Genomic DNA, 16299 nt, shown 5'->3' on the forward strand with positions numbered 1-16299 from the left:
ATCTTGTACCACTCGGAACACACTAGATACTAAGTGATTACTATAACAAACAAAAACAACCCAACACCCCTAATGTTTGTTTGCATGTTAGATTCTAGCTACTGGTGGTGCATACATCTAGACATTTAGTGAGCAGTGGTGTTAGTTGTTAATTGTGGATTCAATGTTCAGCTCTTCGTGCCATAAAGGGGTGCGAGAATACGGTGTGTGTTAGTAGTACGCATCGCTATTAATGTTGTGATTTCTTGCTCCGCAAGGATATTAATCTAAATTGCTCGCTCTAGGTAAAAGTTTACTATTTACAAATCCTGAAAAGTGGAAAACATAAGTTTGGTTTTGGGTAAGTCTTACACTAAGAAGGTATAACTACTGTAAAACCAGTACGGTGAGTACAACATAGTCGTTGCAGCTAGAGTGTAGGAGAGACTATGAACACTATCTTAAAAAAACTATACAAAAATGGAAGAAAAAAGTATTGAAGATTTTTGACGCACATCTTGAAGCAGCGTATTCTGATTGTGCCCTGCTTTAGAAATTAAAAAGACTGGATCCTATTGCTTGTTTGAAATGATCCTCTACTGCTGTCCTACTACTATTCTTTCATCTTCTTCCTATTCTGTTACAAATATCTCCTGTACTTCCCTGTGGTTGCCCTAAACCATCAAACTACCTATCTGAAGCTTATGGTGCTCTAGTGCACCTTAATTATGTTTTACACACAGAAGCACGCGCACACACACACACAGTTGGTATTGATTTTGCAGTTTTGGCAGCCGATTTTCCCCCGCGCAAGGCACACAATAGCGCATTCGCGTGTTTTCATTCCGCTTGTTGTTGTTGTTGTTGTAACTTTCATTGCACACCGCATGCAAATGGTTTTGATTGTTTTGTAAATTGTTTAGGTGTAGGTGTCATCACTCGGCGAAAACATTGCATGTGTAGCGTAGATTTGGAACGACTGTTATGTTATGCACCATGGTAGGATGAAGTGAAGGAACAATCCAATGATAAAAGAGAACAGAAAATATTTTGTTTCCCCAATAATGAGCATGGGAGGATGAGCCATAGGCGCTGGTGGAGCGCGTATTTTCCGCCAAGCGTCTCATGATCGGATGATTCGTGAACTCTCTGCTAAAGTGATAGGGTTTGATACGTGATCGCTACACGATTATTATACTGTTGGGAGCAATTACTCTAGATCAAATTTCCACTAGGAGCAAATACACTAACATGATCATTACCACAACATCCCACGTCTCTTGGAGGGTGTGTGCTTGGTACTAGTTGATAAAAAAAATACTATCGGTAGGGGAAAGTTTACCCTCACCATCAACAAGAGCCACCAGTTTTGAGACAGTTAAGCAAACAAATAAAGACAATATACGTAAAGAGCATATTAAAATAAGAGAAGCCGACGGAAATTGAATGCAGAAGTAATTAGTAAATAAAATTGAAAACAATATCCTTAGTTTGCGTTTTAAATGACAACATACAGTAACAGAAGTAGTAATTGTTAAACATCTTAAAGGAAGAAAAAGCGAAACATTCTATAATATATTTAAGGAAAAGAGAGAAATACAATATTTCATAGATTTTTGTTTTTTTTTTTTTTGTTCAGGAGTAACGATATTTCATGGATTAATTCGACAAAAAAATATAAAAGACAATAGAAAGTGTTAGTGAAAGGACGGGGAAAATTGTCAGAAGAAGTCATAAGAAAAGATTTCTTTACCAGAGTTCAGTAAGTTCTTGAATGAATTGTAGTTTCAATAATTTGTTAAGATTAAGTTTTTTCTTTCTTCTAAATGTTATTCATAGAATCAAGAAGAACAATCTAATTAAGAAGATTAAATAAATCTCATTTAGAAAAGGAAGTGTTCAGGTTTTTTAGGTAAGTATTATATTAAGTGTAAGTATTTGTGTATTGATTATTCAATAATTATTTGTTGCTTAACTTGCTGAAAACTGGTCTTTTACGATTGAACTTTTGAATGAAAATGATCCAACCAACATTTAAAGAGACAAAGATAGGGGAAAAATGAAGAGAACAATGTAATAGATAAAACGAAAAAAACACCCAAACGCATTCAGTTTAGCATTTTTTGTAAGTGGTTGACATTCTTTAAACATTTTACAGTCCTGCTCTTTTGCATAGTACTAATAAAATGCCATACAGCGTACAAGAGAGCTATGAGACAAAACAAAGTGCCAAAAACAGAACTCGAGGAAATTTTGGTTGCATTAAAACAGATTTACAGAAGAAGAAAAATCATCCAAGCAATGAATGGCTGGTTAGAGATTGCGATTTTGAACGGTAAAAATCCAAAATGAAAGAATGAATTTCAAGGCCAAAAGATGAAAGGTATTATGTGAAGAACACAAAACATGAGCTGAAACGACGACCCGTCATAGGTTGGTGTTTTCATTCGTATGGTAGGGGTAAACAAAAAGGAAAACAAATCAGCTATAACAGAAAAGAACACGAAACGCCCCACATGTAAGAGGAGAGCCTAGAACATAGGAGGGAACACCACCAGCAAGGGGGCACACACCGCGCTGTAGGTTTTGGGAGAGCATTGGGGGGGAGGCGGGGAAAGAAAACAGCGCAAAGGAGAGGGGAGTTTGGGGGTTGTTCTCGTGCAGCAGCACCCACGGCGGGGTGGCGACTTACCCGTTGCTCCGCTAGCAATAGATATCCTTTCTCGCGCGCCTGCACGAGATCGATCGGTTCGCGATCGTCGCCGTGGTAGTGGCCGCGCGCGGCATCGACCAGCCCGCTCGCGATGGCGGACGCGAGCGGCACAATGGCGCTACCTTTACCGACACTGTCCCGCACCACCGTCGTGGACGGATCGATCAGGCCGGCCTCGATCGTGGCCGCGAGCGTCCGGGCCGGGGCCGCATGGTGGAACGGATCGCGGAAGTTGCCCTCGGCCGGCGCGTACAGCTGATAATCGAGCGCCTCGAGCAGCCCGAACGCACGCCGGGGCGTCGTCAGCAGCCCGGTCTCGACGGCCGCCTGCAGCGGGACCAGCTTCGAGCTGGCCGTATCCAGCACGTTCGATTTTTCCGGCTCTATTAAACCCTTGCGGAAAGCTTCCGGCAGGTGCAGCAGCTTGCGCTTGGCACCGTCCTTCAGCAGGACCGACTCGGGATCGATCAGCCCCTGCACGATGGCGTCCCGGAGGGTGATGGTGGCGGCCGATGGCTCGGAGCTCGGGGCTGGACCGGGTTGGGCGGTGGAGGATGCAGACGGTACAGACAGAAAGCGGCCGGTCGTTAGATCGAGCAGCTGGCACTCGACGGCCCGATCGAAGCTGAGCGGTTCGCGCACGTACACTACGCAGTCGTTGTCGAAGGTGAAGAAGAGCAGCTTGGGATCGACGGTTGCACGAGCACCTTCCTGCAGGACACCGTCCTGCAGCGCTTGCCGGAGCGGCACAAACAACCCGGTGCGTGGATCGCGCACCACGGACACCTCGAGCGAGAGCAGATCGTGGCGCAGAGCGTCCTGCAGGCTCATTTCCTTCGGCCCCCTGCCGATGGGCGACTCCTGCAGCAGGTTATCGATCGATTCCTTGCGCTCCAGGATTTTGCCCGTGATTGGACGGTTAACCGTTACCAGCAGACCCTTGCCGAACGCGACGTCAAAGTTGTACGCACGATCGTTCTTGCGATCGAGCACCTTGCCCTTGTCCACGTCAATGTCGGCCTGATGCATGGCGGCACGCAACGGCTTATCCTGACCGGTGATTGCGTCCTTGTACACGGTCGTTTCGAAATCGAGCAGACCGGCATCGAGCGCTTCCTGCAGGTTGAGCAAGTCGCCCGAGCTGGGTTCAACAAAACCACCCTCGTCGCCTCGGTACAGCCCCATCTTGATGGCTTTTTCTAGCGAGAGCAACTTCTGGTTCGTCACGATCAGACCCCTGCGACGTGCTTCCTGCAGATTAATCTTCCCCTCCGGCAGGTTGTACATTCCAGCCTGCGCATCTATCACACCCTGTTCGATAGCCTCGTCCAATCGGACGTACCGACCCGTGGAAGCAATCTTTACAATCGATGCCGCCGGACTTACAATGTCCTCATCGCAGGCCTCCTCCAGCGTTATCTGTCTGCCCGTGATCGGGTGCAGAATCTGCCCCGTCTGGGGACGATAGAAACCCATCGCTAGCGTTTCGTACAGCCCAAAGCCTGCACTTTCAATGTCCACGATGAGACCGAGAGCGAGCGCTTCACTCAGCGGGATGAATACCTCACTGCCCGGCTCGCGGAATACGCCCTCCCGCCGGTCGATCAGCTTCGCCCGGCACGCCTCGAACAGATTGAGCATGGTCTCGTCCCGCTCGTTAAAGTAGCACGGAAGCTGCGGATTGATGATAAACTTGCGCGTCGCTTCCTGCAGCGTGATCTTGCGACCGGTAGCGGGCTCAACGAATTTGACCGTCTTGTCGTCGTAGATGCCCTGGTGGATGGCTCGCTGCAGGCTTACCGGGGCCTTCCGGTCGTACAGCAGCCCGATGTCGAACGCGTGCTTCAGCGTTATCAACCCATCACCGTGCCGTACCTTGGAACTATCTCCATCGATAAACTGTGTCGCTATCGCTTCGTTCAGATCCAGATCCTTGTAGTACCCTGTGGTCGCGTCACGCACCTGCACAGAGTGTGGATCGATCAGTTTGCCCGCAATCGCCTGTTCAAGCGTTAATTTTTTGCCCGTCTTAGGCTCCACGAACTTTCCATTGCCCTCCCGGTAGATTCCCTTCAGTACGGCCTCACTTAACCCAATCGGTTTGCGGACTTCCACCAGCAAACCGCGATCGAACGCCTCTCGGAAATCGATGCGCACCCCTTCATCGTCGCGAATCGTTCCCCGGCGCACATCCACCGTACCGTTCTCGATCGCAAGCTCGAACGGAACGATCTTGCCACCGACGGTGACGATCGTCGATTCCGGATCCAACAACCCGCGCCGTATCGCCCGCTCGGTAGACATCCGTTCGGGCGTGGTGGTGCTGCTGAACTGGCCCGACTTGGGATCGTACAGCCCTCGGTACACGGCGTCCGGCAGGCTGCAGCGCCGCTTCGACGCCACAATCAGCCCCCGATCCATCGCCTCCCCAAGGCCCATGCTCAACCCGGACGCGGAGTCTACCACCAAACCGGCGGCAGGATCTACCAACTCACTACGAATCGCCTCAGCGAGACTGATCACCGTACCGCTCTTGGGATCGCGCACGATCAGATCGTTGGTGGAAATTTCACCCTGACCGATCGCTTGCTCGAGCGTAACGGCAGCTGGTGCATCCTCCAGCAAGAGCTTCCCAGTCGTGGGGTCGTAAAAACCGCGCAGCAGTGCGTCAGCCAACGAGATCGGTTTCTTGTTGCTGAGTACGTACCCCTTCTGGTAGGCCCGGTCGAGCGTAAGTTCTGGCCGTGTCAAAACGCCCCTCACATCATCGACCAGCCCACTCGCAATGGCGTCCCGACACTTGACAACGCTTTCGCGTGCCTCATCCCGAATCAGCACACTGTCGATCTCTACCAGCTGCGTGTTGATTGCATCCTTCAGGTTGCTTTCATCGCCATTGGCCGGGTCGAGAATCTTGCCGGTAGCCGGGTTGTAGAACTCACGGCTCAGCACATCGATCAAGCTGTGCGTCACGTGCTTGGTGTCCATGAGGTTCTTTTCAACCGCCACGTCCAGTGCCATAAGCTGATCGCTGGCGGTATCTTTCAGCTTGCCCGATTCGGCATCGATCAGCTTCATGTCGAGCGCATCCTGCAGCGGGACCAGCGTGTTCTCCTTCGTATCCTTCACGTTGGAGATCTTCGGATCGACGATACCCTTATCGACGGACTGCTGCACGTCCACCATCTCCTCCGTGATCGTGTCGAGAATGAGGCCCGATTCCGGATTGTACAAACCCTTCAGTACGGCCGCTTCCAGCGAGATTGGCTTCCGTTTGCCCTCCAGCATATACCCCTTAACGTACGCTTCGTTCAAATCGATCTCTTCCTGCGTGTCCTTGTTGAACAGCACACCCAGCTTCAGATCAATGATGCCCTTCTCGATCGCCACCGCTAGCGGTACGATCTGCCCATCGGTAGGATCCCTCACCGACAGCGAATCATTGTCAATGAACCCTGCACGCAACGCTTCGGCAATTGGGATGCTTTCATTGTTCTGAATGAACTCACCTGTCTGCGGATTGATCTGCCCAGCGTCAATGACTTCGGCCAGGGTCGGGGATAGATCTTCATCGCCCGCCGGCTCCCGCTGCACGATCCAACCCCTGCGGCAACATTCCACGAACTTGATCTTCTTGCCCGTCTTGTTATCCAGCATATGCCCAGTGTGCTTATCGATCAGATGCTTCTTCAAAGCCACATCTAACCGCTCAAACCGATTCCTGCCAAGATCCTTCACAAAGATCGTGGTCGGATCGATCAGTGCCCCAGCATTGTAGATAAAGTCCCGGAACGATACACGCTCGCCGGTCGTTGGATCGAGGAAGTATCCCTTCTCCACATCATACACTCCCAGCTCGCCCAGCCGCTGTTCGGTAAGCGATGCATCCAGCACAAGTACATCATCGCCTTCCTCGCCCTCGACGAACGAAATGCGTTCCTTCGACAGCACGTCAACCACATCGTAGATGCGCACGTTGCCCTGATTTAGACCCTCCTCTACCGTGTAAGGCATCTGCTTATCGTCTACCAGGATGCGGCAGTGCTTGGGATCAATTTTGCCCTGCGATATTGCCTCTCCCAGTGTCATCCGTTCGGGACGCTCCGAAGGACGTTCCACGAACGTGACGTGTCGCTCGGTAGGTTCTACCCCGGAGGCTACAACTTCTCCTACTGCTGCAGGTTGCTTGTCAGACTTTAGTGCATCTACCACTGCCTTGCCGGCCAGCAGAGGCGCTCCCACGACAGCCATGAGACCTAACTTGGCTGCATCCATTAGCTTACTTCCAGCACCACCGTCGGTAGTGCTTGGTACCTCTGCCTTCTGGAAGTTGGACGATACATCTCCCGAGAGTTGAGGAGCGATCTCTTCCTCTGGGATGGCTGTTGGCACATTGGAGGTTTTAGCTACGTGAGCATCCTCAATAGCTGAGCTGTGCGTTGTTGGTTCAGGGATCGTTTCTGTTTTTTGTACTTCTTCTGAAGAACTCACGCTTGGAGCTTCCTGAGACACCATCTGGTCCTGCTTTTCTGAAGCATCAGATGCCTTAACATCAGTAATTGCAGTACCAAATGTTGCAGCAACTTCAGGGACAGATGCAGGCTTATTATTTTCATTGTTGGCATCTGTGGAATCACTACTGGAATCAGTTCTCTTCATCGTCTGTGGAACCACAACCTGCTCTACAGATTTTGTTTTAAGTGGAGTTGTGTCTTCCTCCACTTTCAATGATTGTTCGACTACTTCGGGCACCTGTTCAACTGTTTGTTTTGATTTCGAAATCGAATCAGTTTGTGGTGCATCTTGAGCAGCTGTGTTTGGATTTGCTGCAGAAAGTTTGTCCGAAGCTCCACTCTCAACATCCGTGGAAACTTCGGCAAGTTTGGACAAGCCTGCCTGTTCTTGCGGTAATTGAGCAGCTGCTGATGCAGACTTTTCCGCGTCTAAAAATTGGCTCAACGAGTCTTTTTCTGATTTTACTGGCTTCTTCTGAGCAAGGAGCTGATCTCCGCTATCTGTTCCTACTGGGGTTGGAGTTACCAGTTCTTCTTTTACGGTAGAGTTTTCTTCCGGTTTGACTGGTTCTACCTTAGCCTTTGCAAATTGTTCGACATTTTCCAGCGCTTCTATTGCTTCTGGTGCCTTTTCAGTGTCATGTTCAGCTGCCATCTTTTGAGCACTGGAGTCAGCCATCGGTTGCGATTGAGCAAATTGATTAGCAGTTGGATCCACAATCTCGTCCGTTGCGAGATTTACGAACGGTACCGTTGGTTCCTCAATGTTTCCAACAACCTCAAAACCTGCCGCACTAGCTGTGTCACCTTTGTCTTTCTTCTCGAAAGCTTTCTTTACTGCCCCGGCAATGGCCATGCCTCCCAGTACCGGAGCACCTACCACAGCCATAAGGCCAAGCTTGGCAGCATCCTTGATGTTGTTGCCAATGTTGCTTCCACTCGATGGAGCGGTTGAGCTGTTTGGAGCCGCAGCAGAAGGTGCCGACTGTGCGACTTGACTGCGATCTAAAACATCTCCAACAGGCGTACCCGAAGGCTGTGACAAAGGTCCCAACTGTCCACTAGCTTCAAGTGGTACCGTCTTCTTCGGCGAATCAGAAGGCGTGCTCTCGGCCACATCCACTTTTCCGATAGCTTTGTGAGACATTTCCGGCGACCGGTTGAGCGTTTCCTCGCTCGACGAGTGGGATCCAATGAAGCCACGATCGACGGCTACGGAAATCGACATCACTTCCCCAGTGCTCGGATGGATAAACGTACCCTTCGTCACATCTAGCAGCCCTCGCTGTAATGCTTCATTCAAACCAATTTTCACCTCCTGCTGGGTCAGTTCTTCTCGCGTTTCTTCGGGTTGCGTCATAATACCCTGCTTAACTGCCTCGTCAACAGACATGATTGCGCCGGTTTGCAAGTCCTGAACCTCGTTCGCCGAGATCAGCGCATAGCCGGACTGAATTTCTACCGTCTTGGTGGTGATGGTATGGAATGCGGCCACCGTTTCTTGTACCGACGTGACGGCATGGTTGGCCTGCAAGTTTTGGATCAATTTCGGCAGCGGCTTCACAATAAGCTTGCCCGTATCGATTGCTTCCCGCAGCGGTATGTCTACTATCTCAGCCGTACCCTTGAGCGGGGTCTTGTACGTACCCTTGGTCGTATCAATGCGACCCCGATCGATGGCGTTCAGCAGTTGCACACCGTCCACGTCGGGAGTGTACGGAGTAGCCATGATAAAGTCATTCCTCAACGCTGACTCCAAAGGCATCGGGACGCGTGAGATTGGATGTGTTACTTCCTTTCGCGCGACGTCCAGCAAACCACGTTCCACCACCACCGGCAGAGACATTCCGATTGGCGGTATCTTTGACTCGTAGTTGGATGGTTGGCACAGTCCCCGGTCGATTGCATCGGCAATCTTCAAATCCCCACCAATCGTGCAACGATCCTCGTCCACCAAACCGGCACTGATCGCTTGCTGCAGCGGCATGGATTGCTCGTTCACTGTGATCTCCGCAAGGGGATCTACAATTTCGCACAACAGCGCTTCACGCAGCGTCAGCAGCTGCCCAGACTCGGGATGGTATATTCGAGAGTCGGACGGGTTCAGCAAGCCCTGCGTCTCAAGCGCCGGCAGACTTAGGCAGCGTGCAATCGGCACAAAGATCATGTTCGTACCGTGCAGATCCAGTATACCTCGTTGGGCTGCTTGCTTCAAATTGAGCACATGACCCCGCTGAGGATCGACGATCCTGCCACTTTCGCCCTGCAACTGTCCACTCTTCAGGACATCTGCTAGCGTCGTGGATGGGTTCGAAAATAGGGCCGGATCTTCCAATTTCTGTGCCGTGTCGGCATCGATTATGCCCTGTTCGGCCGCATCCTTCGGACGCAGAACACACTTACGCATCTTCTGCAGTTTTTTCGGCTCCTGGCCGTACTCAAGCGAGCCAGCTTTCGTTACCACCGTCGTGATACCCTCCGACGATCGTCTACTTTCCACGCTGAGCTTTTTCCTCAACAGAGCCGCTCGCTCCGGGCTTGGCAGCTGGCTGCGGGTAATAAGACCCCTTTCGTATGCCAGCTCGATTGGAATTTCCTCACCCGTGACGGGATCGGTAAACAGCTTGAGGGAGTCAATCGCTCCGGCGGCAGCAACCAGTGGAGCGCCAGCCACTAATAGGAGTCCCTTTTGGATGGCTTCGATCATACTGATCGGACCGCTGGCAGTGCGTATCTCACCCGTCTGCTCATCAATAAGGCCACGCTTGATTGCTTCCGCTATCGACAGTTTCTCCCCGGCCGGGTTCGCCGGATCGACCAGCTGCACCAGGCTCGGGTCGATCTTGCCACCCGCTACCGCACCCAGTATACTATCCGACCGTCCCGTTTCAGCGAAAATGACAAGCGCCGTGCTGGGATCGTAAATAACGCCCGGCGCTAGCTGCAGCGGCTCGGGGCTCATGAGCTCCGGTGTGGCCACCACCTTCACTTCCACCAAGGTGGAGTTCATTGCCGAGGTGCTTGAAATTTCCACCCGATCCGGCTGTCCGGTGCGTTTCGTCACCTGTATCGTTCGATTTTCCGACCCGTCAGCAACCGTCACCGACGGTAGGCACTGTTCGAAGATGATATACTCCTGCTCGATGGCTTGCCGCATCGTGAGCGGCTCGGCGCCCTTGCGCGCACTGTACCGCCCGACCGGATCGAGTATCTTCTTCTCTAGCGCCCGGTCGATCGTCACGCGCCGTTCCGGTGTTTTCGGATCGGACACGAACGCCGACTGGCGGTTAATGATTTGCAGCTTAATGCACTCCTCGAAGCTAACCAATCGATCCGTGCCCGGAATCACCAGCAGGCCCGTGTCGGAGTTTAGCAGCTGCCGCTCGATCGCTTCGTTCAGTGGCCATCCGTTCGCCGGCAGCTCGAACGTTTGCAGCTCGCTGTCGGCCCGCTCGAGGTACTCGGTCGTAATGTTTAGCGTGCGACTGTTCGCTCCCTTTACTACGCGCGTTTCAAACTGGATCGGTGCGGTAGCACCGCTACCACTTGGTGCCCCTCCCGCAGCCTGCTCAGGTAGCGCTTCCGTGTCCGGCAGCAGCAGCCCATGGTTGAGGGCCTGCTGGATGGAGTACAGATTGCCCGTGGCCGGATCGCGGTACGTGCGCGTCTTCTCGTCAATCAAACCTTGCCGTACGGCTTCGGTAAACGATAGCAGCACCTGGGGCTGCCCTTCCGGCGCATCGCCCGTGTGCGTAATGGTGACGTAGCGCTTGATCGTTTTCGTGACCGTCTCCGTCGTAAGCGTAATGTTTAGCAAGCTGATCAACAGCAGTGCTCCCTCGGGCGTGATAAACTTCCGCTCGATGGCCGGCTCGAGCGGTAGCACTCGGCGGGCGGCATCGAGCAGGAAGCCCGTCTTCGGATCGATATGGTCGCGATACACTAGCTCGATCAGCGACAGCTCCCGGTCCGCCCGGTCATCCTGCACACCTATCGCCCGGTTAAACATCTCATAAACCTCCGGTCGCACCAGCCCCAGTCCCACCGCTTCGCCCAGCGGCAGCAACACACCCTTCCCACTGTCGAGCATAAACTGTCCGTCCCGCTTGCGCAGCACGTTCTTCGCGAGCGCCATATTGAACGACACAAACTCGCCGCTGTGCGGATCCTTAAACCCGTGTATGTTAAATATCGACCGTATCGACACGGACGATATTAGCCCGCGATCGACCGCCTCCGGAATCGTCATCAGCTCGCCCGTCTCGTGATGCCGGTAGCGATTTTCGAACGGCAGCACAATGCCCTGATCCATCGCTTCCGCCAGCGTCAACAGTTCGGCCCCGCCCGTCTTAAAGATCGACCGCACATTCTCCCCATCCAGCACGCCCAAACTGATCGCGCCGGGAATGTTCACCCGCTCGCGCCGCGTCGGCGACGCAATGCGCTCGCTCTGATCGTACAGGTGCAGATCGCACACGTCCTTCAGCGTGAGCGGCTTGCCGATCAGCTGCCGGTGCCGCGCCTCCGCAAACGTCAGCTTCTCCTTCGTCTGCGGGTTCATGTACCGTCCGGTGCGCGCGTTGATGATGCCCTGCTCGAGCGCCTGCGCAACCGTTACCTTCGTGTCCTGCTTGGTGTCCACCACCTCGCGCACGTGCGGATCGATCAGCTGCCGCTCGATGGCCGAGTCCAGCCGGAACGTATCGCCAGTGTTACGGTCCGTCACCCAGCCGCCGGTATCGACCAGCCCCTGCGCCAGCGCATCGGCCAGACAGAGTGTGTGCGGTGCTATCTTGATCGCCTCGCTCCTAACCAAATAGCCGCACTCGTACGCGTCGGCCAGCGAAAGCTCCCGGCCGGACGGCGTGCGGTACAGGCCGCCGCCACCGCCGGCCGTCACATCCACCAGGCCCTGCTTGATCGCATCGACAATACTTTTTGCTTCCTTAGTGCTATACTTTACAGCGCGCTGCTGCTGCTGCGAGGAGGAGGACGCCGTCGTCGTCGCCGCCACCGTCGCCGCCGCAGCACCACCACTACCACCACCGTCAGCGATGGCCGCTCTACTACTGCCGCTATGCTGCCGCTCGTTGATGCCTTCGGTCGTTACCTTGATGCGCTTCTCCGTACTCTCGTACGATCCACCGTTCTCCGCCTCCAGTATCTCCTTCTGGATCACCTCCAGTAGGCTCAGGGGGCGGCCGTCCCGGTCGAGGGCGGCCCCGGGCCGCAACAGTTTGCCCACCAGCGCCGGATCGATCAGCTGGCGCAGGGCCGCCTCTTCCAGGCTGATGCGCTCACCGGTCGTGCTCACGTTTAGCAGCCCGCTGCGCACGTCCAGCACACGCAACCGGATCGCCTCACCGACGGTCAGCGTCCGACCGGTGGTCGGATCGATAATGCCCGGTGTGTTCAGTATGTTATCACCGTCGCCGAGCAGGGCGGCACCGTCCTCTTCACCGTTCGTGCCGACCGCTTCGCTCGTGCGCTGAATTCGCTTCAGGCTGCGAATCTCCGTGAACTGCACCGAGGAAGCACCGTTGGTCGGGTAGCCGCCTGCGCCATCCGTGGGCTTTGCTTTCGTGGGCGATCCGTTCTCGCGCAGCTGGGACGCGGCAATCGTCGGCATGCCATTCTTATCGATCGTATCGTAGATCAGTTTGTTGTTCGTGATCTTGGTAATTCTGGAACAAGGGGAAAAGCGAAAGCAGTCGTCAGTGTAAGGGCGGGGATCATTGTACCGATGTGTAATACTTACTGCGATGTGCTGTACGTCGAGGTGTAGATGTCCTCCTCGACCTCCTGGTGGCCCTCAGTGCCATTGTTTGCCGGTCGACCAAGATTGAACTCGACCCGATAGGTCCGGAGCGGCTTGTGAAGACTTTCTGCGTAGCGCTGCATTTAATTGATGGGACAAAAAAGGCAAAAAGGAAAGGTTAGTTATAAAACTACAAACATCATGAAACAGAGGCATTGTAAAACTAGCAAGTAAAGCTTATTTTCTAAACATTTTTCAACTGATTTACCCGAAATTCGTACGAAAAGTCATACTCGTACACATATTCGTCGATCTCTCGCAAGCGCTTCGTCATGGTTGACGCCGACGAGGCGGACGATGTGCTGGTGGTGGTAGTGGCAGTGGTGGCGGATGCATTGCTCAGTATGCTGCTGCTACTGTTACTGCTACCGGTTGCAATCGTGCTGCTTATACCGGAGTCTTTCCGCTTGTTTCGGAATCTCGATTTTTTGCCCGCTTTATGTTCCGGCTGGCTCATTTTCTTTTCATCGACTCCTTTCCCACGGTGGGAAAGCTGTATTCCTTATGCAACTTTATACACTCTCTGTGACCGTGTAGAAATATTCTTCCTCTTCTTTTTCTTCTTCTTAATCAATTAGCAAATGCACTGGGATAGAGAATAAGGTAATGAATTCGGTTTAAAAATCGATTCAATCTTGAAGCAATCTCGCGTGCCCTCTCTCTCTCTCTCTCTCGTTCGACAGAACAGCACGTTTGGAATGTGTTTCCGTTCAGAAGTTGCCACAAATCTACCCAGCAAGTGGCCACAAATTCCACCGCCGCGCACGTGAATAACAACGCCCCACAAACATACGCGCACACAAGTATCGTGCAATCAAACACGCTACGGCATTTAAATGGCATTTTAACACGCCAGAGACGCCGTCGTGCTTATTGTTTACCCCTACCCTTTCTTCAAGCTGTTAGCACTCGGTTGCAAATTGAAAATGGCATATCTAATTTTGTGTGCAGATGTCGGCAAACAACCGTACCGAAAATAAAACAGTTGTTTAAAGTGCACTTTACACGTAATTAATTAATTCCTTTTGCGGAAGGGGATTTCACAAAGTGCCACCCGCTAAGGTAAGGTGCGAAATTTAACTTTTAATTTATAATGAGCATCAAACAGAAGTAAACGAAAACAAAGCCTTTTTCGACCTCGTGCCACCAATTAGACAATGCTATGAATCATATATAGCAGAGAAAGATGAATTTGACCTAAAACTGTCTCCCTAGCTCATCGTTATATGCATAAGAAACACATAGAAAACGAAAAAAGAACAGCAAAACCTAGCGCGCGTGTCGGCAAGCCACAAAACAAGATGCAAATAAAAATACGACAACTGCCCGTTCAATCCGTTCGCAGTCGCTACGTGCGTCGCGTTTATTTTAGGGAAGCCACGTTGCAAACGAAAGTGAAAAAATTGCTAAACGCAAACACGCACCACACTGGGGGGAAGGGGAGCTGACTTATTCATCGCCCCAGTTGCGCCTTAGGTTTTGATGCAGTGCACCACCCTCACACACCCGGGTGGTGTCAGAGAGCAAAAACACAACGGGTCCCGCGACACGACGGAACCAGATGAAGTAATGAAACACCATTTTCGCCAACCATTACATAATGCTGACGAAAATATTAAACCGTGCGAAAGCACGCAAATAAATAAATTCCCCTCCCAATGGGCCGAAACATTTCATGCACGCGGGGTGTGTTGTGTGCGTCAATGACTGGGCGCATCCATGCTTTGTGCCTTTATAGTAGGCCCATATGGTATGGTCGTTTCCAGCACACATTTTGATACACAACAGACACCACACGCAGGGACCAGCTTCAAAGTACTTCCCTACTTGCAAGCTGGAATGTGGGATCGATAAAGCACACCACTTACAGCGATACACTTCCTATCTGTGCGAAGCCGTCGTGTATATGTATAAATTGAAAATGAAAAATAATCGATCCATTTTCCATCCATCCACAGCCGCCGCCACTTTAAACAATCCAGCGGGGCCTTATGGAGAGAGTTCATAAATCAAACAGCACAGGCACGATTTTCCTGGATGTTGTTTGCCGCCCATCGTTTTGCACTGCACGAAAAACACACCATCGACTTCTGCGATGTCCAGTCAATGCACTTATTCAGTTGAACCTCGCCGCCGTTCGATGGACGACTTCCGCACGCGAAGGACGCTCCACTTAAAATATCGAACGGACGGTGGCGCATCTATCGGTCCATGCCCCCCGTTTGATGATGACTTGCTCGATTTCGGCTTCGGTGTTCCGGCATGTGACGTTGCGGACACATCCCCAGTACGGATGTGTCACATTCCGCCGGCAAAAACAGTGAGAGCAAGAGAGCAGCTTTGACAGTTCGGCACACGAACACCAACACACACAGAATTGCTGTGAGATGTGAAAGGATACGCTTAGTGGAGAGTTCTTGCCTCCACATTTTGCTCTCTTGGAGAGGGATTTTCCGAGAACGGAGATTTCTGCTCCCGAACTCCGGAAAAGAGAACAGATGATTTCGGTGTGACCTAGATTCGCCCCGTATTTCTCGATAACACTTGACTGAAATCAGCTGTTTTAGTACAGTAGAGTCCAGGGCGCTCAGGATACGAGCAAATACTCTCCAGATTTGTTTTTCACAATTAATATTTGTGCTATTCTATGGAAAAAAAGAATACAAAAACCTTTGTTTTTAAAAATTTAAATCGAATTGCATCTTTTCTCCAATGACCTCTTCCATTTCCAACAGATCTAAAATGAACATGGCAAATGGCTCAGATGTTTGTACCAAAACCTCTGATGTATCCACCAAAAACCATAATATTTATTTTTACTTCGCTCTGGTGGTCATACACACAAACACTAGCAGCAGGGAGACCAATTTTTTTTTCCAAGCAAATGCGAACGAAAATTTCACCATTCGGAAAATGTATCGATCATCGTTCGATTTATCACACACGCCAAGGACATCAGCGGGTAACGTAACGTGTTACACTTTCTCCCAATGCGACGTAGACTTTAATCGCGCACCATTTACTTCCTCTCCGAGCTCGTCGTCACCTGGCGTGTAGTAGGGTGTTGTTGGCAAACTATTTTTAAAGTGGACTCACAATTCGATCATCACCGGACAGGGTGTGTGATATGTCCGGCGACGACTTGTTCAATCGATGTAGACAATCTTCTTTAGTGGCCACCTTTGAACAAACCGTTGGCATCAACTGATCTGTTTTCTCTCAGTGCCAAAGGTTAGGCCCCCGACTGGTAGTTGCCTCATATACATGGCGCCCGC

General features: G+C 51.6%; 1 protein-coding gene across 50 annotated transcripts in view; it reads right to left on the bottom strand.

The window, feature by feature from the left end:
- The window catches only part of LOC121600004 (dystonin), a 198590-nt gene that overhangs the window by 28749 nt on the left and 153542 nt on the right, over positions 1 to 16299 (bottom strand). For 32 of the 50 annotated variants that reach the window (XM_041928224.1, XM_041928222.1, XM_041928223.1 and 29 more), the window contains 2 exons: positions 12965 to 13101; positions 2672 to 12890 (listed from right to left, as the gene is read on the bottom strand). The exons of 3 other annotated variants lie outside the window; for them this stretch is intronic. In XM_041928224.1, coding sequence (XP_041784158.1) covers positions 2672 to 12890; positions 12965 to 13101 — 10356 coding nt within the window. Of the gene's footprint in view, positions 1 to 2671; positions 12891 to 12964; positions 13102 to 13232; positions 13611 to 16299 lie in introns of all 50 variants that reach the window. 15 more of the 50 variants (XM_041928238.1, XM_041928239.1, XM_041928234.1 and 12 more) reach the window with 2 other exon arrangements.

This window comes from Anopheles merus, chromosome 3L, assembly GCF_017562075.2.
Source record: "Anopheles merus strain MAF chromosome 3L, AmerM5.1, whole genome shotgun sequence".
In the NCBI taxonomy this organism is placed as follows: Eukaryota; Metazoa; Arthropoda; class Insecta; order Diptera; family Culicidae; genus Anopheles; species Anopheles merus.